This window comes from Meleagris gallopavo, chromosome 26 (assembly GCF_000146605.3).
Source record: "Meleagris gallopavo isolate NT-WF06-2002-E0010 breed Aviagen turkey brand Nicholas breeding stock chromosome 26, Turkey_5.1, whole genome shotgun sequence".
In the NCBI taxonomy this organism is placed as follows: domain Eukaryota; kingdom Metazoa; phylum Chordata; class Aves; order Galliformes; family Phasianidae; genus Meleagris; species Meleagris gallopavo.
This window is the reverse complement of record NC_015036.2, coordinates 3,826,549-3,848,076: the sequence shown is the minus strand read 5'-3', so window position 1 is coordinate 3,848,076 and position 21,528 is coordinate 3,826,549. Positions and strand designations below refer to the sequence as shown.

The following is a 21,528-nucleotide window of genomic DNA, read 5'->3' as shown; positions in this document are numbered from 1 at the left end:
TTTTCCTTCTCCGCTTACTTCCGCGGGTTGGATACTGAGTGCGCGAAGAGTTTGGGATTCTTTTACTTTTTTCTTTTTTCTTTTTTCTTTTTTCCTTTTTTTTTTGTTGTTGTTGTTGTTCTTTCTGAACTGCTTCTCTCAGTGCATGCCTCCCCCCGCAGCGGGGTTGCGGCGGGGAGCCGAACCGCACCGACAGCCCCGCCGTGATCGTACCATGTAAATTGGATAGCACGAGCTCTGGGCAGAGGCTCCAATGAGTGGCACACAGCCCGCAACCACGGACAGGTCAGTACCCAGGAATCTCTCCCGGTTCGGGCTCTGAAACGGGTGACAGGAAAGTGGGATTGGATGCCGGTTTGCAGGGATTGCTTTGGGACGTGCTTCGTGTCCTGCTGCTTCAGGCTGGAGAAGAGGAGGCTTAGGGGAGACCTTACTGCTCTCTGTAACTACCTGAAGGGAGGTTGTAGTGAGCTGATGGTCGGCCTCTTCTCTCGTGTAACTGGTGATAGGACCAGAGGGAATGGCTTCAAGCTGCACCAGGGGAGATTTAGGCTGGACGTTAGGAAATATTACTGCTCCAAAAGAGCGGTCAGGCACTGCAATGGGCTGCACAGGGAGGTGGTGGAGTCACCGACCCTGGAGGCGTTCAAGGAACGTTTGGATGTTGTGTTGAGGGACGTGGTTTAGTGAGAATTATTGTGATGGGTGGATGGTTGGACTGGGTGATCTTGGAGGTCTTTTCCAACCTTGTGATTCTGTGATTCCAGCTCCTCGCTCAGCATCTCATGGCATCGCAGCAACCAGCGCTGGGTGCTGGATGTGCAGCCATCCCTGCTGCAGCCGGGGTCAGCCCAGGTGAGGCTGCACTGCCCAGCCCTGGGTCCCCTCCTGCATTCCATGGTCCTCTATGGAGCAGGTGGAAAAATGCATTTTCTATTTTGAGGAAAGCAGCTTAAATGCAGTGGGGAACCCAAGTTGTGCTTTTGAGACAGAGTGATGGGAGTGTTTACGTCAGGGAGCTGCAACAACTTGTATTTTTCAATACTTGCAAGCAGAGTTTCCTTTTCACTGTGTTTCTTTTTTTGTGGTTGGTGTGAACATGTGTGAGATGAAGGCCTGAGTTCCTGAGCACCTCCTGGGCACTGCGTGGCCTCCCCAGCACTGGAGGGATGGGGCTGTGGGTGCCACGGGGAGCTGTGGTGAGCTGGGAGCCACATCCAAGCTTCACGTCTATCTCTTCTGATGGGTTTTGTCCTGGGAGATCAGCTGGAAAAAAAAAAACCCACTGAGGCTTTTATTTTTGTTGCAGCGTATGTATGTGAATATTGGCAGTATGTGTTCCTGAGCTGCAGGGTGCTACCAGGTGTGTAAGGCAGATTGCAGGGCACCGAGAGGAGCACTGGGATTCTCAGAGCCAGAGCAGCCGAGCGGTGCGTGAGGATGGGGAGCTGAACTTGCTTGTTGGTCACAACAAAATACTTTCCATTATTGGATTGAAACAGCCGAATTCAAAACGGAGCACAGACCAGAAGGGGAAAAAAAAAAAAAAATCAAGTCTCCATTTCCTTTTGCGTTCAGTCATGTGCTGTGGATGTTTGTGTTTGGTGCTCCGTGGGGGGGCTCAGAGGACCTTTATTGCCAGGTGAGGAGCTGCCTCTACAGCCCCAGCATGCAGTGCTGGCAGCCCCCAACCCCAGGAAGCCCCCAGCTGTGGTGGGGGGCTCAGCTCTGTTGTCCATTCATTCCCCGGTGCAGCTTCCAGAGCTGGATGTGGTGCCTGTGCCTCTGCTTGCCTGTTCTGTGTTACCTACAGCGTGGTGCAGGGTCTGCGTGGAGGCATTTTTCAGTCACTGTTGTGTCGGTGGAAGCTTCCTTCCTCTTATGCCCAACATCTGTATTGCCTCTTTATGTCTGGCTCTCAAGTGTGGAATGTAAAGCAGGTGCAATATAAATAAACCCGGAGCTTCTGGTGTCATTAGAGCCACACAAGTCATGTGATGCCTTTAATTCTCCCTTTATTTATCAGTGACCTTCCTTGGTGCAGCCAGGTTGGGAACTGCCTTAAGAACATAACAACAAAACTCAGCTTGCATCTGTGCCAAAGGTGTTCTGAACATAACAGGGCAGTGCAGGCCTGCTTTTTTTCTCCACGTGAGCTTTACGTGCTTGGCTTTTAGATTGATACAGCTGCTTAAGACAGCAAGTGCTTCCTTGTGCATCCCTTTGATTTGAGATGGCGTTCACACCACGTTGTGTGGGTTACGTGGTTTTGGCACTCCCATCGTCCAGGTTGCATTTGTCCCATCCTTGGTGTGTTTTGTGTCTCCTTGGAGGTGGTGTGATGTATGGCAGTAAAGGATGCATAAATCAGAAGGAAAGCAGAAATGGCCATTTCTTAGTGCCGCTCTGTAGGTGGTGTGATAAATGGTATTCTCATCAACGTGGTTTCTTTTTTGCCTCATGGTGTTTTCTTCTTTTTCCCAGTGGATCTCAGTATCTAAGACTGCTGAAATTGTTTTCTCTGGGTATTGAACTCAGCTGGTGTTGATCATGGCTGTGCTGTACCCCCAGGTGGGGCTCTGTTACCCAAAGCAGTGGATTTTTCTTACCTCTTCTTCCTGCAGCATCTTAAGGTCGGAGGACAGCGAGTGGTTGGGCACTGGGTGGAATCCCAGGTGTTAAGCACAGAGCCCACAGATGCTGAGGCTTCTGAGAGCATCACGAGGCTCAGCAAAGCCAATGGAGAAGCATCTGATAGAGGCCATTCCTGATCAGCTCCTCTGCTGCTGGAGAAAGGTGATCTTGTAAAGTAGTGCTAGAGGTTAGAAATGAGTGCATGAGCAGAAAGTGGCCCAGGATGGTGGTGGTGTGAGCAATGCAGGGCTCTGAGCCCTGACATTCACTTCCCCTTCTCTCAGGATGTTCTTTGACTTTCTCAGCTGCTGCTTTTCATAAACCAGCAGGCCATATCTCACAGTTCATCTGCAGCCTCACTGCCCTGACGCTTCGTGTTTACAAACACTTACACCCTCTTAATTTAATATCTGCTGTGTTTGTTCAGAGGGTGGCATTTCTCTAAAGCCAGTAAGTCTTGGGGTGGGCACGAGCACTTGAGCTCTTTAAGTTGATGAGGGAAAAGAGGGCCATTGAGGGGACGTACAGCAGGACTCTCAGGTAGGTCAGGGGTTGACAGAGCACCTGCTCTTCTACACTGGATATAGGAGGGATTTGCTATGCTCTTAGCCCTCAGGTTTCCACGTCAGTCCAGCCCCAAGCTCCTGTCTCATTACCTAGGCTGCATTTCTGGTGCTGGGGTTGCAGATGGGGTCGGACTGCACTCTGAGGACCCCGCAGTGGGTACAGCATTGGGCTGCCAGGGCTGGAGGAGGGCTGTGTGCCGTGGTGGGGCTGCCCCACTCTGCTGCCTTGGGGCATTGCAGCCGCAGCCAGCCAGGCATGGCGGGGAGAGATAAGGGCTGTGTGCTTTGCAAGGGCGTGCTGAGCTGGGATGGAGCTCAGCCATTTGCAGGCTCTGGTTGGCTGCTGAAGGATGATCAGCCCGCTGCTGCTGTATCCTGTTATGACACCGAAGAAACATTTGTATGCCATTTTTATGTGTATATATATATTTGTCTCGTAGTTGCTGTATTTTTTTTTTCCTTCCTGTAACCATTCCAAACGTGCTGCAGAGTGAAGCAATTGCTGGGCTGCACGACTCGCCCCTGCTGCTGAAGCTCTCTGAAGGAAAGATGCTCTTGGAGCATCTTGTGGGGCACTGAGGGCCCTTCTCATGCAGTTGCCTTCAAATGGGTTTTATTTCTTACAGCCTTGTAGTTTTGTTTGCTATGGTTGAAAAACAGGAGAGGTAGAATTTACACATAATTACCCCTGGGAGGCTTTTAATTGCTGATTTGCTCCTCGCTTGGTACTAAAATAGGTCCTAATTGTTTCTTATCTACTGAGATGCACTTTCCCTGTCTGTGGCTGTTTGTAAGACCCCGGTGTCATCGGGACTCCTGTGATTCCATGGTGGGGGAAGGGCTCCTTTTGGTCGCTGGGATAGGAGGAACTGGAAAGGGAGCTGCGCTGCTGCTGAGTTGTTACTGGGTAGCTCAGTGTTATGACTGCACATTTACTTAGAAAACTTAACAAACTCTGTTTTGTTTCCACTGGAGCTGCCTGAGGTTTGCTATTGGCTGGGAGAGAAGCAAATGCTCCCACTTGGTGCTGCATAATTTATGAGGCTTTTTACTAGAGACAGGAGTTGAGGTGAGCTTGATTTTCTAGTTTTGAATAGAGCTGTGGGCGTCGTGATGATTTGGGTGGAGGCAGGAGCAGCATTTCGTGGTAGCCCCATTGTATAACTCTCCCTGTGTGCACACAACTTCTGCTACAGCGTTTGGTACTGTAAATCAGGAGCAGCACTGGATGTAGGCTGCTTTGGTGTCAGCCTATTGGAAATCTTGTTCAGATCCACAGCACTTGGGGCCCAATGGATGCACTCAGCAACAGAACTGCTCCAGAGCTGCTGGTCCTGGCAGCGCTGAGCACCATCCTCCTATTTGCTCCCCAGACTATTTCCTATCATATTGCAAAGCAGTGGGTCAGGATCTGAGTACAGGCAGCCTGCCTGAAGGTAGTGCAGAGCACTGCTCACCTGTACCAGTTGTTTTAAATGCTTCTTAGCTGTGTCCCGAGATCTTTTCGGGTCGTGGCAGGGAGGGAATTTATTGTTGTAAGCACTTGACATGGATGCTGCCTGGTGGGCAGAATCAGCACTGAGCTCTGCAGCAGCACCAGGGGTTTTTGGCCATTTGCTCTTCCAGCTCTCAGCCTTCAGCCTGCCCTGAAGTGATGTTTGCTTTGGTCTGGAGTCTGCACTGTCTGCTCAAACCTCTAGGTGGTCCTTCTGGTCACTGGGATGCCTGCTGGCCGTGCTGCTTGAAAGGCAGGCTCAGGCTTTTGCTTTCAGGTCTCTAGCCCGCAGGTTTCTCACTTAACGCCTCTGTCCTCCCTCTGAAAATTGTTAGCAAGAGAGTGACTGCCGTGTCCCAGTTGAACTTTTAGGCTGGGTGACCTGAGATGCTGAGGTTCCCAAACATCGCTCTGTCTGAGCACTCTGATCCACTCCTGGTGTTTTATCTCCTTGGAGAAAGGCAGATCTTTCTCTTGCAAAGAGAGGTGATACTGCATTGTGTCCCATTTTGCAGCCCTGTTCTGGATAATTACTAGGTTTAAAGAATGGAAATGTTGGTTCGTGTCTCAGCTTGATTAAATGAAGGGTCAGGAGCTGGGATATGGAGAGTGCCTGGGCTGAGAGGGAGGGAGCAGCGAAGTTCTTAATGAAATGAAAAGGGATGAGAAACCTGCGGTGTCTGATGAGGAACTTATAAGGGGTAAAACACACAACAGGATACCCAGAAGTAAAAAATAGGAACAGCGCTTCTAGAGAAAGGCAGGAAGAAACAAGGTTCGCTTCTTTAATTAAAATAAATACGTTAAAAGGGCAGGAAAAAGCAGCGTCCTTATTTCATGTTTAAATGTAAGCATAATTATAAATAGCATAAACAAAACAATGTGCAGACTCTGACGTTCACAAATAGTCTCCTGGACATTGCATTGTTAGTTCCCTGCATCCTTTTTGGGAGCATTCTCAGTATTCTGTCTGTTGCAGAGCAGCAGGCAAGAACCCTCCCTGTGCCCATCCACAAGACTGTGGAGTAAGAAGTGATGCTGTTTACATTGGTTGGCAAATGCTTAAAACTGATCTGCAGAGCTATTTTAAGCTTTGTTTTGACAACGCTGAAACTCGGCTCGGTGATGTCAGTCGGTGAAGGTGCTTGGTTAAATTTGCACTGGCAAAGTTAATGAATGGGGTTGAACATGTGAGATGGAAAAGACCCTCAGGCACAGCGTGTGAGTTCCTGTATTTGAAATAATTCGGTTGTAATCTATCTGAATCATTGTCATATTTGTTACTTGGATGCTGCAGCGTCCTCCTGGAGGTTTGCCGTGTCCATCCCTTACAGCACAGCGTGTCCTGGCCCCGAGCTGCTCCTGGGTTCATTTCAGGCCTTGAGTAAAACAACCCTTTTATGATCAGAGCTAGAAAAAGATAGGAAAAGCTGTGTGACCCGACCCAAAGGGCCGATTTTGGTGATTCTAACCAAGCTGCGGTGTTAACGTTGATCCTAAGAGAGAATCCCAAGGTATGGGAGCTCTTGGTTGTTTGCAGCTGGCAGAGGAAACGTGGCTTTCAGGGCAGGACTTGGGTTGGTGTCTGTCTGCTGCTCCTGAAGTTTGCCCCAGAAGTCTTCAGCAATATTGGTGGAAACCCAACTTGTTGTCCAAGTCCCATTCCTCCTGGAAACCGTGAGCAGCAGCACAGCTAATCCTGTTTATGAGAAGCTGATTTTGAGTTTATTTGTAGACTGTGTTTGTGCTACAACAGGCAGTTATTGCTGCAAGGAGCAGCAGCCTGTGCAGGGCGAGGTGCTGGGATCCTGGAGGAGAGCTGGAAACAAACATTTCCCAGTCTGTAGGACAAGACCCATCTCTGCAATAATGCACTAGGCTGATCCAAGAGAGGCAGAGGATCGAGTCCACCACTCCCATAAACGTGCAAGCTTCAACCTGCAAGCCTGCCTGAATATCTGATGGCTGCTGGAAGGCTTTCTGCCCCGTTGGTGGCTGCTGGGGCAGCGTGCTGGCAGCATGCAGTCTGCTCACAGCACTGCATGGCATGGGGGCACTGAGGGCTCTGGGGACATCCTGGTAGGGGGGAGGAGTGAGATCAAAGCTGCTGGGAAAGGGAGGAGGGTTAGAGAATGGAAGGAGGGGAGCTATAATGAGCAAGGAGAAAAGGAAATAGGAAAAAGCTGCAATGCAAGACATGAGAAAGTCAATAGGAAATGAGTGAGAGGGATAGAAACGGGAGAGCTGGTGGCAGCTGCCGGATATGAGAGAGGTTTCCTGCCTGCCACTGCCTTCTGGAGGCACACATCAACAGCACAGGGCCAAGAGCTGCTGATGGAAGGAGAGAACTGCCAACCAGAGCCAGGAGCACAGCCGTGCTGACCGCAGGTTGGTGGCGGGAGGACCTCTGTGATCCTGGAGGGGCTGTGGGTGCTCAGGGCCTTCCGAAGCTGCTCTGGTTGGGGTAGCAGCAGCGGTAGGAGCTCCGGACCTTTTGCTGGGGCCTTTGGAGCAGGAGGTGTGGCTCTGATCCCTGCAGATAGGGCAGCTTTTTCCGCCCTCTGAGACATTATTGTGCGGTGTCCGAAATTAGATGATGACTTCAGCCAGCAGTAAGTTGCCGTTCTTGGGTTGTTTCAGATTGAAAAGGGTGTTTCCCGTGCTGCCACGGGGCGTCCAGCCATCCAGCCTGATGAAAAAAGTCACGGGGGAACCGTGATAGGAAGAAGAGGAATGAATTTGTGTGATGCGAACTGACACTGCAGCGGTGTGACGAGGAGAAGAGTTCTTAGACAGCTTGGAGATCTCGGGGCTGGCAGTGTGCTGCTGCTGCCTGCTGACACACAGCAATAGGCTGTGGTTTGCCCTGCGCAGTCCCTGAGGTTTCGGCTGCGGAAGTGGTTGGTGTGGGTGCAGATCAGATCTGAGCAAAGCAGCACTCCGTCGTTCCGGCTGATGGAGGTGGTGCGGGGACACAGCGGGAAGAGCAGTCTGCAGTTGTTGTGGGATCAGCTTTGTTTCTATCGGTGTGCGTTAGAAGGATGCGGTGCAGTTTGCAGGTGCTGCTAGCACCAGCAGCAGCTTTCCCTGCGAGATGCAGAACCTGCAGCAGCAAAGGGAAGCACCTTTGGGTGCTGCAGGAAGGGGCACTTTGCTCTGTGCCCATCCCAAGGCAGATCCCTGCTGCAGTAACCCCCCCCCCTCAGCAGCAGCCCTTTGCAGAGTGCTGGATAGCCCCAAGTTTTACACTCTCCGAAGCTCTTTTTCTGCAGTGTTCGGCTCACTCGTGCTGTGGAAATCAACCAACCATAACACATCCAAAAAACAACCCCCCCAAAAAAGAGCAGGCATGCTCTTCGTGCTTTTCTGTTCATCCAGTGGGAAGATGGAGGAATGTTGGTGCTCGCTTGAAACTCTGGAATTTTGTTTACTTTGGATGTTAACCAGTGCAACTTCAGCTGTATGTATTGCATAGCAAACCTTGACCTCTCCCTTTTCCTCTTAGTGGGCTTATTATCAGGTTTTGCACTCGTCCGTGAGACGTTAGCTGTGGGTTTTGGTGCCTGCACCTGTTCTGCAGTGCTTTTGACTCCCACTCTGGAGCTGGGTCTGTGCCTGCATTCTGCCTGCAATAACCCAGCTGGTTCATGCCAGGAAGACACTTCTCCCAGCAGCGTGCAGTCAGGGAGTTGTTGCTGCTCTGGGCTTGGTGCAGCGTGATGCAGGGGATTCCCACTGCCCTGGGCTGCTCACACACAGCTGTGCTGCAGTTCTGGCCCTGGGACAGCCTGCAGAACCTGCTCCTTTCCCCCAGCTTTATGTTTTTCAATCTGAGCACTGGGCTGCAGCTTCCCTCACCTGCTCCCTCCCATAGCATGGATGCTCTTGGCACAGGAAGTGGCTGCAGAAGCAGGGGGCATGCCCAGCTTGTGGGGTGCGACGGGGCTGGGGAGGAGGGTATGTGGAGCATGCTTTGATGCAACACGGAGGGAGTTGTGCTATCTGCAAGCATGGGCGGCCTTCAGATGGAGCTGATAAGAGGAACAAGCATGATGCTCCTGTAGGTAAGCTTGCTTAAATGGAAATGATTCTCTTATATAATATATATTTGAACAAATGTTATCTGAGAAGTGACTGCAGTTATTGTGTTGGAATCAACTTGCCTGTTGTCCCTGCGGAGCTGAGAGCTCCTGCAGAGCTGCAGCAGTGCCCAGTTTGGGATGGAGATGGAGAAATGATCCGGTTACACTGTGAGCCTCACCTCTGGGGGGAGGTGTCCATAGCAGTGATGCTGCACGAGCAGCCCTGCTCTGGGATTTCAAAGCAAGAGGCACATGTGCTCTCGTGGTTCCAATGTCCAAGCCCTTCGTTTTCTTCCTGGCCCCCTGCATGGCACGCTTGGGGCAGGGTGAGCCCTGCGAATAGTCCTGGAAAACACTGTTCATTATGTGCTGCCTGGAGGGCAGAAGGGGAATTGTCAATAGGACGGGCTCTGAAATAAAATGAGTTCTGGGGGAGCTCAGGCAAAATGAGCCAAAGCTCACAGACAGTGTCTGGAAATAGCACGAGCTCTGAACATCAGTGGTTGTGTTTCCCTTGTGGTGCTGAAGCAATGGGAGTGAAATAGATTCCAGGGCACTGGAGAAATGGATCTGTGCGTTTTCAGAGCCTGGGGCTGTGCATGCAGGTACTGATGCTGTGCGTTCGGTTGTTTCCTGCTGTCAGACATGGGGAGCACAGGGCTGCTGACGTGAACACCATAGTGCTAAATGCTGTTGTGTGAGACTGACACTTTGACACTGTTTGTATCCTTTAATTTTGGGGTTGTGTCGCAGTGTAAAGCCAGAGAGCGATGAGAGCTGCATTGCTGTGAAACGAAACTGCAGAAACCTTTGGAAAGAATGAGTCAAGCTTTTTTTTTTCTTCCTGGTTCTTGATATGCAGTTTATTAGGCCTCAAAGTATTTATTGCTGAAATCTTCCTGCTTTAGGTCACACCATGGCTTGGTGCTATGGGCTGCTGTGCTCTTGGATTGGGTTTTGCTCTCATGGGATCATAGCACTCACTGTGAATGGAGCAGACCCAGACTCAGAAAATGGGTGTCCCTGCTCTTGTTTCTCTCTCTTAGCAAAATGTGAGCTGTAGAATAACCTCTTGTCTCTCTCTGTAGGTTGGTGTGCTGCTTTGGCACTGCTTCACGTTGGGATTTGGTGACTGGCATAACTTGTGCATTTTGGAGCTGTTTTTCAGCCACCATTGCAGGCTGATGGGAATTGGTTAAATGCACTTCAGTGGCAGGATAAGCAGGAATTGTTTATATACGCTGTTCTAAGATGTCGAGTGGCTTCTAAAATTGCTCATGGTAAAAGATCAAGGAAGGAAACAGTGTGACCTTTAAATGAAGCTCCATATAGCCCATTTTCCTACGCCAGAAGTCAGCGCAGACAATGAGAGATGGAGGGAATTGGGGCTCGTGCTCATGAGGTGTATTTTGCTTTTTGCTTTTGCAGATAGGTCTTTTTTGCGTGTGTGTGTGTTGTGTTGATTTTCCTCACAGATTTGGCAGACTTGACAGCTGCCTGTGAACCGTGTTTGCTTTGGATCAGTTCTGAGCTTGGGTTTTGCCTGGTGTCCTGTGGGTGCCCTGGGCTCCATGCTGAGAGTCCCAAAGCTAGAACCAAGAACATAAGGGCTTCTGCTGGGGCTTCCCATCCTGTGGCCAGGCCGCGAAAAGCTTTCAGGCAATTGTGCCAAACTACTCTGAATCCTGAAAGCTTGCAGATCTTTTGGCTTTATTGCCCATTGCCAGCTTTGAGTTGCATCATATGTGCTAAGCATCCGTGGCTTGTTTTCTGCCCTGTACGGATTTCTGATGGAATGGCTGCTCAAACAACCCGGGCTGTGCTTGTCCTTCAGTGATTGTTGGCCTGCTCTCTTGCTGCAGAAACAATTTCCTGTTTCTCTACCTCAGTTTCCTATTTTTCAAACTAAGTTACGGTAATTGAAGGCATGTTCCTAAGGTTGCATCTGGGAAGCGGTTGCTTTGTGGAGTTATTGCTTTACCTGCTGTAAGCTCTCCTGAAATTGCTCTGCGTAGCAGAAATTCCTGGGGGGAGCTTCTGTATGTCTGACTTCCACTGCCCGTTTTGCTATATCCTGTGCTGCAGAAATGCAGAATTAACTTCTTTGTTCTTCCAGCCAGTCCAATAGGGCAATAATGGGGGAACAGAGCAGGGCCAGAAGAAACCAGAGAGATGCGTCGGCTGTAAGCTGCAGCCCATGGAGCTTTGGGAGGTGGGGGGTTGAAGGGCAGAGGTGCTTTGCGTGCTCCAGTGCAGCTCCTGTGACACAGCAGCTTCTCGGGAGCTGTCTGCATTCTGGAGAGCTGCGTGCTATTTTTGTGCTGGGGAGCACACAGCTGTTTCTCAGATGCACGCAGACGGCGCAGGTGATCTGGTGGGCTCTGTATTACTGCAGTGTGCTGCTGAAACATGTGAGATTTCTTGCGTGTCTATCCTTTCACGTTTACTCTCTCAAAATAAAAAAAAAAGACAACCCATACTGAATAGTCATTTGCAAGTTCCTGTTTGTTTAAGGTGGGAAGGGATGGCTTTTGTTGCTTTATGTAAAAAGACACAAGAAACCAACATCCTGAGCCCATAATGGGCTCAGGGTGCAGAAAGCCTGCTGCTGCTGCACGCCTTTAGCCCCTGAGACCACAAGTGATGTGCAGAGAGGTTCTTTCAGCTGCTCAGCACGGCTGTGAGCTGCTCCTGGTGGCAGTTTGTCACAGGGCTGTGGGCTCCATCCGTCTGTCCATCCATCCATCCTCTGGGGACCGCTTTGCTTCCGCTGGATGGAGCTCTGGGAAGCTGATCTTTTCCCATGTCTGGATCCTTATTGGGGTAAAGGTCTGTGAATTGTGCATAAATATTTACCGTATCCCATCCTAACCAGCTGAGAGCTGCTAATGCTGTTAGTTAACAACAAGAAGAGCTTTGCTTATTTTGTTTGCGGGTGTGTGGCTTGTATGTGGGCAAGAGGAAATGTGTTCCTTAATCAACAGAGTGTGAGCGAAGGAACAGGGACTGAAGTTGGGGTTATTTGACAAAGAACGGGGGAACAGAAATAGGAAAATCCTGGAACGTTAAACCTGGAATGCAAAGGCATCATGCTGTGGAAGCACTGAAATAACTTCAGTGTCTTAATGTTTTATTACATGGGCTAAGTGAGCATCTGCTGTTCTTTCCTGTGTTCTTAGGAGGTGTTTGGCTGTTGTTTTTTTTTAATGGTGTGGGAGGTACCATTGCCATTCTCTGTTTTCTCTTTCCTCTGCCATCTGGGACTGTAGAAATTCAGGTAAACAAAGAGCAGGGACCCATGTTTCCAGCCCTAGCCACAGCCTTGCTGTCTCTTCTAAAAACCTGCTTGCTTTTTTGGTCTAAGATCTATTTATTTTTTTTTCCAGATTGTTTTCTTCTTATGTCCTGTGGCTGAGAGAGTATGGAGGGAAGGAAATCTGGGAAATCAGAGTAGGAAGCGAGATAGAAGCTTCCATTCCTGAGCCTTTCTTGTTTTTACACCATTTCCTGGCAGCTGCGTTGGGTTTTACTTGAAAGGAATGCATTGTGTTGCTTTTCCCCAAAATCTGCAGATAAAACATCAATCAAAATTAATAGTCTAAAATTATAAGCCAGACACTGCAGCCAGCAGTGAAGCCTTAGCCTGCAGTCATCCTACTGGGTTATAATCCTGTGTTAGAATCAGTGTTAACGTGCCCATCCTTATTGGGAGCGAGTAGGAGCTCAAGTGCCAATGGGAAATAAATGATATTTCCATGTGTCAATGCCAGAGAGGGAGTTCTGATGCTTCAAGGGACTGAAAACGTCCCCTCTGAGGTGAAGGCACAGCCCAGCCCTGCTGTGTATCCAAATACTCTCCGTGCAGATCTGGCAAGCAGGCTCAGGCAGGGAAATGAGTGCATGAGTAGAAGCAGGGAGCAGATAGGGGCAGCAGTTGCTGTCTTTGGCTTCCTGTCTGCTGCGTGATTGCAGCCGTGGTGCAGCTGTGGCTTTGAGGTTATATTTGGTACCGGCTCGCATTGCGTGGGGCAGCACAGGAGGGACGTTTTGGTTCACAAGATCTGAAGGATTGCTGTTAATACAGTGATTTACTGCGGATTGATGCTTATAATAGTGATAAGGGAAGGGGGTTGAGTTGCATTGGGAAATAGCAATTGAAACCACCAAAGATTGGATGGAAAAGAAAACGAGACAAATGGTTTTGTGGCAGAGGGTACCCCCGGAATGTCACATGTGAGCACTGTGCTGCCCGGGGCACGGCTGCAACCTTGGGAAGATTTACATGAATCAAACACAAACGGACAGCGTAGCGTGAAGAAATTTCTATCCCGCTAGCAGCGCTCACAAACTTCATTAGCTTATTGGGGCAGAAAAAGAAAACAGCCCCTTCCCCCTGCACTCCTTTTGCCCAGGGCTCAGCCAGCCTGCTGCCCCTTGCTCTGACCTCCGGGCTCCTTTCCTGGGCTGGCAGCAGGCGTGCTTCCATTCTCACCCATGGATGTGTATATATGCACACAAAGATACATCTACATGCACATAAAGGCATATGTAAATATACATCAGTGGGTATGTGTAGCATGTATACAGACCGTCTATCCTCATTGCACACAGCTCTGTAAGGGTGGATGCTGCTGGAGGAGGAGGGGTTTATTCCATCCCAGCGGCGGAGCAATTGAGCAATGCTGCTGGAGGATATGTGAGCATGGAAGGAATCGGAGAGCTTGCAGGAGGAGAGATGTGTGGGGAAGGCTGGGTGGCAGCGTGCTCCCCCTGGACGTGGGCCTTTGGGATCTCCCTGTGCTCTGAGCCTGGCTGGTGAACCAGGTAACGTGGAGTCTTTGTTCCTTTTCACATGAATGTGCTGAAAGACGAGGGAATAGTTCCTTGAATGCAGAGGAGAGAGGAAGAATTTTTCTTTAAATGTGTTGGAAGAAGAAGGGAAGGAAAGGTTTGGGTTTTTCTCTCGTGGGGCTTTTTGTTTTCATTCTATTTATAGCTGCTATGTGAACCTCAGTTCCTCTTTTATATTTTCAGTGTAAAAATGGCCAATTAAATACGATGTGATGAGAATCTGTGCCTTGGTGTCTCAGCTCAGGAACAAAGGTTTGGCAGCAAGGGAGCAAGCTCTGGGGTGCTGTCACCCCTCCTCTTGGATCCCAGTGCTGGAATACCCCCCAGCCCTCTGCATCTGAGCAGAACCTTCTGGCTTTCAGTGAATGAATATGGTTTTGATGAGCTGACATTTTATGCATGTTGATATGACACGTTGGCGTTGAGGAAACCATCTTTGAGATATTTCTTTTTGTGCTGAAAATGATTTTTGCTGCTCCTTTCCTATTTTGGGTTTAATTGTGGTTTTTTTTGTTTGTTTGTTTTTTTGTTTTTTTAATGAAGCAAACAACATTGGTAGGGAACAGTCATAATGCTGCTCTGAGCAGTGCTCTGGTGCAAAACAGAGGCTGTTAATACAGCAACAGAGCATTGGGAGCCTCCTCCCCATTAGCAATAGTTTCCGTGAAGGCAGGGGTTTGAAGATGCGATGTGAAAGGGTTGGGGTTTGTTATCACTGCTGGGGGTTTTTGTTGTGGGTGGTGTGTGTGTATGTATGTACGTAAATCTACAGACAGACATTTTTATGGTGAGAAGTGCCCCAGGCAGCTCAGCTCCATGCACGGAGGGCAGCTTGCTGGCACCGGTGGCAGTGGGTGCTGGTGGTTCTGTGCCATGGGGAGGGAGGAGGCTCCCGGCTTTGTCGTGGGGTGGGGAGGGAGCAGAGCTGATAGCAGGACGCCAGTAGCTCAGTGAGCTCTGCTCTGCCACGTCCCGAGGAGTTCTGCTGCCATCGCCTCGTGACGACCGGTGGGTTTCCTAAATCAGGGCTTTCTTCTGTTCTTCTATTTTAACAGAACCAGGAGGCAAAGACTAACACGCGCGCTCGGAGGCCTGTTAATAGCCGTGCGTTTGACTCATTCGTTGCTCTCAGGATCTTAAGCCATTTTACAAACGCAGTGGCTTCACCGTTGTTTTTTTTTCCCTTCCATTTTCTAGCTGAAGAAGCAGGGCTTGGTGGTGTCAGTGCTGCTGCCTGCTGCTCCAGCCCTTTGCAGCTGTGGGCTCACGCTGTAATGCAGGGCAGGATGCAGCACCCCAGGGCACAGCGTGCTATGGGTGTCACTGTGAATGCCATCACTTCTGCTGCCCTGAGCACGGAGTAGCTGTGTGCTGTGTGCTCTGTAGGTGAGACCTGTGCTTCAGGGGAGGAGCACAAAGTGGGTTTGCATCTCATAGAAGTCTCCCCTTTTTTCTCAGTGATGTAAATAAGTGAGATTAGCCTCACTTTTGGTCAGTAGCATAGCCGATTTCCTTATAGTTCAGTTTACATCCCATGTTTTGTCTTTGTGAGTTGTGACAAACTTCTTGATATACAGTCAAATTTTCCATGGGTGCTTTAAAACAGGAGCTATACAAAAGAGAACAGTGCTGGAGCAGGCAAAGCAAAATGTTCAATCAGTTGCATGTTTTTAATTTAGTCTCGGGCGGTTTGGGCTCCTGATGTCACTCTCATTTTGTTACCCACAGCGTTTACATCTACGTTAGTAAAACTTCATCTGGAGAATTAGCTCCATTAGAAGCTGTGAGGGACTGAGAACTAGCATACACCATTCAGGTTCAGCAACAATGTGGTAATGATTTCTGTGCTATGGCTTTCGTTTAATGCAGCGTGTATATCCAATTTTTTCTTGCTGTATATTGGGCCACTGGGAACACTTTGCCTTTGGGCAGGTGAAGACGTATTAGCTGTAAATTAGTTTATTGCAGCTGGCAAATACTTAGAAGCTTTGCAAAGGTCATTGCCTGTACATCCCATGTGGAATGGGTGTAGTTTGGCCAAAGGTTCAATGACTGGGTGGGAGAAGCAAAGGCTGCAAATGCTTTTTGGTTGAGTGTCTGCTTAGCATGGAGCTGATAGATTCCTGGTTCTGATGAGCTGGCAGGTTTGGGGCTTGAGATGTTGGCGTTATATTTCCAGGCAGTAAATGCCCATTATCCTTTAAAAGGAGCTGACAGGAGAATCAAAGGTAAATTTGAGTCACGTCATGGTGCTGTTTTTGGAGCTGTTATCCATCCTGACCTTTTATACTGTAGGAGTAACACGATGACATTACTGAATTGTACAGTAGGTCAGACAAACTCATGTGATCATTCCTTTTAAATACATAAATCCATCAGTGAAGGTGTTGCAGATCCATGCACTGCTGTTAATGTTTCTGCTGTTTATTGCAGGTCTGTTTTAGCAGGAGTTAGGGTGTCCTAATGCTTCCTTGTGCAGCAGCTGGAAAACAGAGCTGTTCCTTCCTGGTGTCCAGAACCTGGGAGCCAGTTGTTCTTCCAGAGGTGCTGTGTTCCTGTGCCAGGCACTGTGCTCACTCACTCCCCAGAAATGCAAACTCTGGGCCAAATATTCAAATGTGGCTCTGAACCTTGCACATAGATTTGCAAAACTTCAAGCTGGATCGTTGAAGTCAGTGTTACAGTATTTTGAAAGCTACATTTCCAGTTGTATTGCATGCGCTGCGTTGGTTTTTTTTTCTTTTTCTCCTCCTTTTCTCATTGCTGTCTTTTGCTGGTTTTCAGAAGTGCTTCCACACCGGCCTTGCTGCTGGTTCCTACCAACCACGAGCTGGGTATGGCATTAATAGGGATCTGGGCTGCGTGCCTAATGAAACGCATTAGGGCTGGGCAGGCTGGGAGTGATCTCTGAGCCCTCTGTGTGCGTTGGAAGTCCCAAGGCGCTCCGTAGCGTTGGGTTTCCACGCTTGGTTTAGGAAAATAAAATGGTCTGAGGCAGCGCCCGTGTTCCTTTGTCTCTCTCTTTGATTTCTGCGTGCCTCTGCCCAGGGAGCTGCTCCAGACTCCGTGTAGGAGGAGGGCTCGGAGGGAGGCGGGGAGCAGCGCTGCTTCCAGCTCTGAACTGCAGTTCCTGGCAGGCAGAGCAAACATTGCATTTCCCCATAATTAGCTCCAGTTTACGGAGGCAGGTTGATGCTGAGTGCCACACCCTGTCTGTGCAAGAACCCGTGCTGCTTTATTGCATTCCTCTGCAGCAGAGCAGGCTGTGGGCAGAGGGATTTCCAGGTGATTTTCAGGAAAGGTAAACCTGCAAAAATCAGAACATGCTCTGCTGTGTTTTCTTCCCTCGAAGAGCTCACACTGTTGAGATGATACAAAAATGGGGGGGGAGAGGCTATTGGAACTCCTCTGTGTTGCGGTGCCTCGCTGATCTCAGCTCCCTTTCCTCCCTCAGGCAAACTTGAGCTCTCAGTATTTGCCTATAGCCTACTGAAAAATAATTACATAAGAAAAGTGGGTCAGAACTCTTGGAATCACAAGGCTTGACCTTTCTGCTAACGTGTGTAATGCAATGAGACCTTGCAGCAAATGAACAAATCGTGGGCATTTCTTCTTGGCAGAGCACCGGGTCTTTGCTTATATTTTTCTTATAACATTTTCTGAAGGTCTTTTCTTAGAAAATATGTAGAAAAAGTCTACATATGCTTTAGTACTTGTAGTATTCTTTTTTTTTTTCCATTTCAAATACATGAATTTTTCTTTCCCAGAGGTGAAAACTGACTGAATTTGGACTTGAAATCAATCAGGTTGGGAAACAAGTAGGAAATCATCTGTGATGTGGCAACCTCTGTTCTTCATCACCTTCTGAAGAGTTTTTATCCCTATTCTGAACTATGTTTTATGGCTAAACTGCATCCCTGCTGCTTGAATCTTCTGTTTGGGCTGAACCTGAAAGTGGCACTGGAGATGCTGGAGCCACTTGTGTTATTTATGCCCCCTCCCTGCTTCTGGTTGGTCTGTCTGCTCCTGCTCAGTTGCAGGCACTCAACAATCAGTGTCCTTGTGTTGGAAGGCAGCAGCTCCAGGCCTGGAGATGGAAAGCTGATGTTTCCAAGCCTTGGAAGTTGGTCAGGAGTGGAAGAACAGTGCTGGCTGCTGAAAATGGCTCTGTCCCCTCCCCTTTGTAGAGTTTCTGAGGGGACTGAGAGTTCTTGCAGGGTCCTGGCTGCAGCAGCAGAGCAGCACAAAGGCCACATTGAGAATGGCTGCTGGGGAAGCCCTCCTTCCTTGCCTGCCCTGTAAATGCAGCTCTTTCTCCACAGAAAGCCCTGACATCAGCTCTTGGAAAAACCCAAGTGCTTGTGTCATGGAAAATAGCTGAGGCACTTGCTTGGGCTGGGGCTGAATGACTGAACTGTGGATGAAACTTTCTAGAGATGCTTTTCTTCAACCCCTTCCAAATGTTACTGTTTGCAGAGAAATGGAAGCCTTTCCATCTGAAATCTGACAGGGAAGGGATGCTAAGGATGGAGCTGCAATTGGCTATAGTATGTTCCAAGTTTGCTGCTTGCCCTCTCTGTTTTCTTGTTTTGTATTTAATTTATGTGTTTAACAGCCACTGTTGGAAGCTCTTTTCAAAGTGGAATAGATCTTGCTGCAAAGCGGCAATTCCAAGAGAGAACAGTTTTCCTATTAGATGGCCATGACTACCTGCATGCTCCTTATATGGAGGCAAATCTTCATGTTTTTATAGGACATTTTACAAAGAGTTCTTTTTGCATTGTTTTTTTTTCACTTTTTTTTTAATTTGCTGTCTTTTCATTCTTGCTTCAAAGATACAGTTGGTTATCTGCTGAATGAAGCTTTATGAAGTCTATGTGCTGCTGTGTAACTGTTTTTCTGTCCAATACTGCTGCACACATTTGTATATGTATATATTTTAAAGCTCACAGAGGACTCCTCTCACTATTGCTTTCATTAGCAATGATGGAATGCTTTTCACCATCCTCTTACACTGCTAACTTCTCATGCCATCAGAGCCCTCTGGCTTTCCAGGCTTGAGAAAAGGCATCTATTTTTTATTTTTTTTTTTTTCTCTCCTTGATTTTACTGAATTGAACTCATCCTGGTTAAGTGCTTGACTCAGCACTTCAGGTTGCCGTGGGGCTGGTGCTTTGCATTGATCCTTACACTGATCCATCCAGAGGTATGATGGTAGCTTGCATTGCCTACTCTGTTTTCTGACCTAAAAGCAAAAATGAAGGGTGCACTCCAGTTATGCAAAGGGACTTTGCTGGGCCGTTGGTAGGCTGGAGGTGTGTGCTGATGCTTTGTTAGGACCAGTCTAGCACTGAAGTCGCTGACAAAATTTAAAGGATGGGGAACAGTGTGAGTCCCCTCAACAAATACCAGTCCTAAATTCCCCGTGTTTTTGCTCAGAAAGCAGCAACTAGCTCTGCTTGCAAGCTGTTAGTAATCTAAAGCTAATAATGCCACAAACAGTTCTTCCATGAGTCATTGCGTCAGCTGTGGTTGCTGCCTTGGACTCCTACAAAATAACATGGAAACTTTTATTGTCCAGCTCAGTTTCGCCTCCTGGTGCACTTGCTGCAAGCTCTTGGGATCTGCGTGTTGGTCCCAGGAATCCGCGCCATTTGGTGCCCTCCTTCATCTGGCTGCTTCTCCATCCACACCTTGTGCTGCAGGCTGTTGTCATCAGTCTGCACTTGGGGTTTTATTTGAAGGGAAAAATCTGGGTGGTTTTCTGAGCTTGTGTGCTGTGCTCTGGGGAAGAGATGATGCTGCTCTTTAAGTGGGTCAGTGCTGGGACCAGTGGACTCCATGTTGGATCAGCGCTGTCTGCAGAGGGCTGTGTGCTTGCAGCTGCAGTCTGCGGGCAGAATGGTGAGCTGCAAGGCTTCTGCCTGTGTTTTTTCTTGGTTGCTAATAGTAGCCCACTTGCTGCATCTGTGTCTCTCAACCCAGCTGTCATTTGCTGTCTCATCAGTTCATTTTACTCATCTGCTGTCCCATACAGAACACATCTACCCCTATTTTGTTGAGGCAGAAGACCGCCTTTAGCTCTATATTAAGGTCACATTGATACTGCTTTTGTTCAAGTCGTGTCAGCACTCTTCTGTAATACCTTTCTCAGGGCTTTTAAGCCCAGCAAACGAGTGCCCTGGTGGCTGTGCCTAGCTGCAAACTGGGGAGATGCACAGACTATTTGTATCTCACTTCTTTAAAGATGTAGTTCTGGAAAATACTTGCAAAATGGCATTTCAAACATCCACGTTTACTGTAATTTCAAGGCACTTCCTTAGCCCTATTAGATTTTCACAGAAAATGTAGCATTTTTCTGGCTTCTATCAGTGCAAGTCCAACCAGGGTACAAGAAATGCAGCATGATGGGTGCCGAGGGGAGCTGGGTGTGCTACGAATAAAGGTGTGAGGCTGTCAGGCAATTTATTTGTCACTTGGGAGTAGTTATGGGATCCATGTGGGTATGTGTAAGCAAAAGGAAAGGAAAAGCCAGCTTCCCCTCAGGAGTGCAGGCAGCAAAGCAGCTGCTTGTGTCACCAAAACCTGTGGAGGTGGTGCTGGCAGAAGGTCTCTCATTGACTAATTACTGGGTGAAACCTTCTGAAGTAGAGTGGTGGAATTTTTCAATAGCTGTGGTTTGGGGCTTTTACTCTGGGGAGGGGGATAAGACTGTAAGTTAACTTCTGGTTGTTCTCTTTCTAACAGTGTGGAAAATACGAATGAACTTGTAATTGTTTCTCATCTCTGTTGGGCTCGGGGTAGTTGGGTGATTTTGCTGCTTTTTCCCAAATCTGAGATTCTGTGAGAAGGTTTGTCTGTGACGAGCAGTGCCTTATTTTAAATGAAACTAATAAAGCAATGAAGAAGCTTCTGTTGCGACTGTTCATCTCCTAATTAAAGATGAGTTCCGTCATGCAAGCAGTTTTTGGCTGTTCTCTTTTGTGTGGGTTTCACAATATTTCTTACTCATCTCTGCACAAGTTGTAGTAATTTATAATTCCACTGTGAAACACTCACAGGCCTCAAAATTTCAGGGATGTGAGCAGTAAAGTGCATAGAACTTCTCTGAATCTAAATATTTTTTTCTTTGCTTCTGGAGATAGCAATTCATTGAAATCTTGTAATATTTCAAAATGGAAGAAACGGGAAAAAAAAAAAAAGACCAGCAACCCCAACATGGTACTGTGCTATTTATGGTCAGATATATTTTCAACCTCCAGGGCTGGAATGGAATGCTTTGTGCTGCTGGAGCTGGGGAGCTTTCCTCGCTCGGGTGTGTTTGGACACAAAGATTTTCAAACTATCTTTTTCTGGAAGGAGGCATGTAGGCATGGCTCCAGCACCGAGTTGTGCATCCACATGTGAGTTGTAATGCAGTGTTTCTCGTTCTTGGTACATATTTCTCACTCGGCTTTCTGGTAAATAGGTTTCACCAACGCAGTGTGACTAACAGGGCATACTTCGAGTAATTTGATGCATTTGAGTTGCTTGAAATTATTTGACCCAGTATTTTAGAAACAGAATGTGCCTTGGCTTTTAATTGTTCCTGGTATTTGGGAGGAGAGAGTAGAGCGACTAGTTAAAAAATGTGCTGATGTTCATCAGCTATCAGACAAAATGTCTGCAGGGTTTGATCGTGGAACCCAAACGTGCCAGCACTTTGTGGGGCTGATACTCCAGCCGCGGGCCGCACCCTGACATTTATTTCACGTGGTGCTGAGTGAAGTGACACGGTGAGGCAGGTTCGGTGCTGCTTTCGGATTTAATGTGAGCGTGAACACTCCTGCGGCCTACCCAGGCCTGTAGCCTGCCAGGCCCCGCGGCCTACCCGGCCTTCATCTTTCCAGGCCCGCGGCCT

At 48.4% G+C, this 21,528-nt stretch overlaps 1 protein-coding gene across 2 annotated transcripts in view; it reads left to right on the top strand.

The window, feature by feature from the left end:
* The first annotated feature begins 14 nt into the window (after nucleotides 1-14).
* ARHGEF12 (Rho guanine nucleotide exchange factor 12) overlaps nucleotides 15-21,528 on the top strand; it is a 63,282-nt gene continuing 41,768 nt past the window's right edge. For both annotated transcript variants that reach the window (XM_010723659.3, XM_010723658.3), the window contains exon 1: nucleotides 15-285. In XM_010723659.3, coding sequence (XP_010721961.1) covers nucleotides 254-285 — 32 coding nt within the window. In that variant the 5' untranslated portion in view covers nucleotides 15-253. The remainder of the gene's footprint in view (nucleotides 286-21,528) is intronic.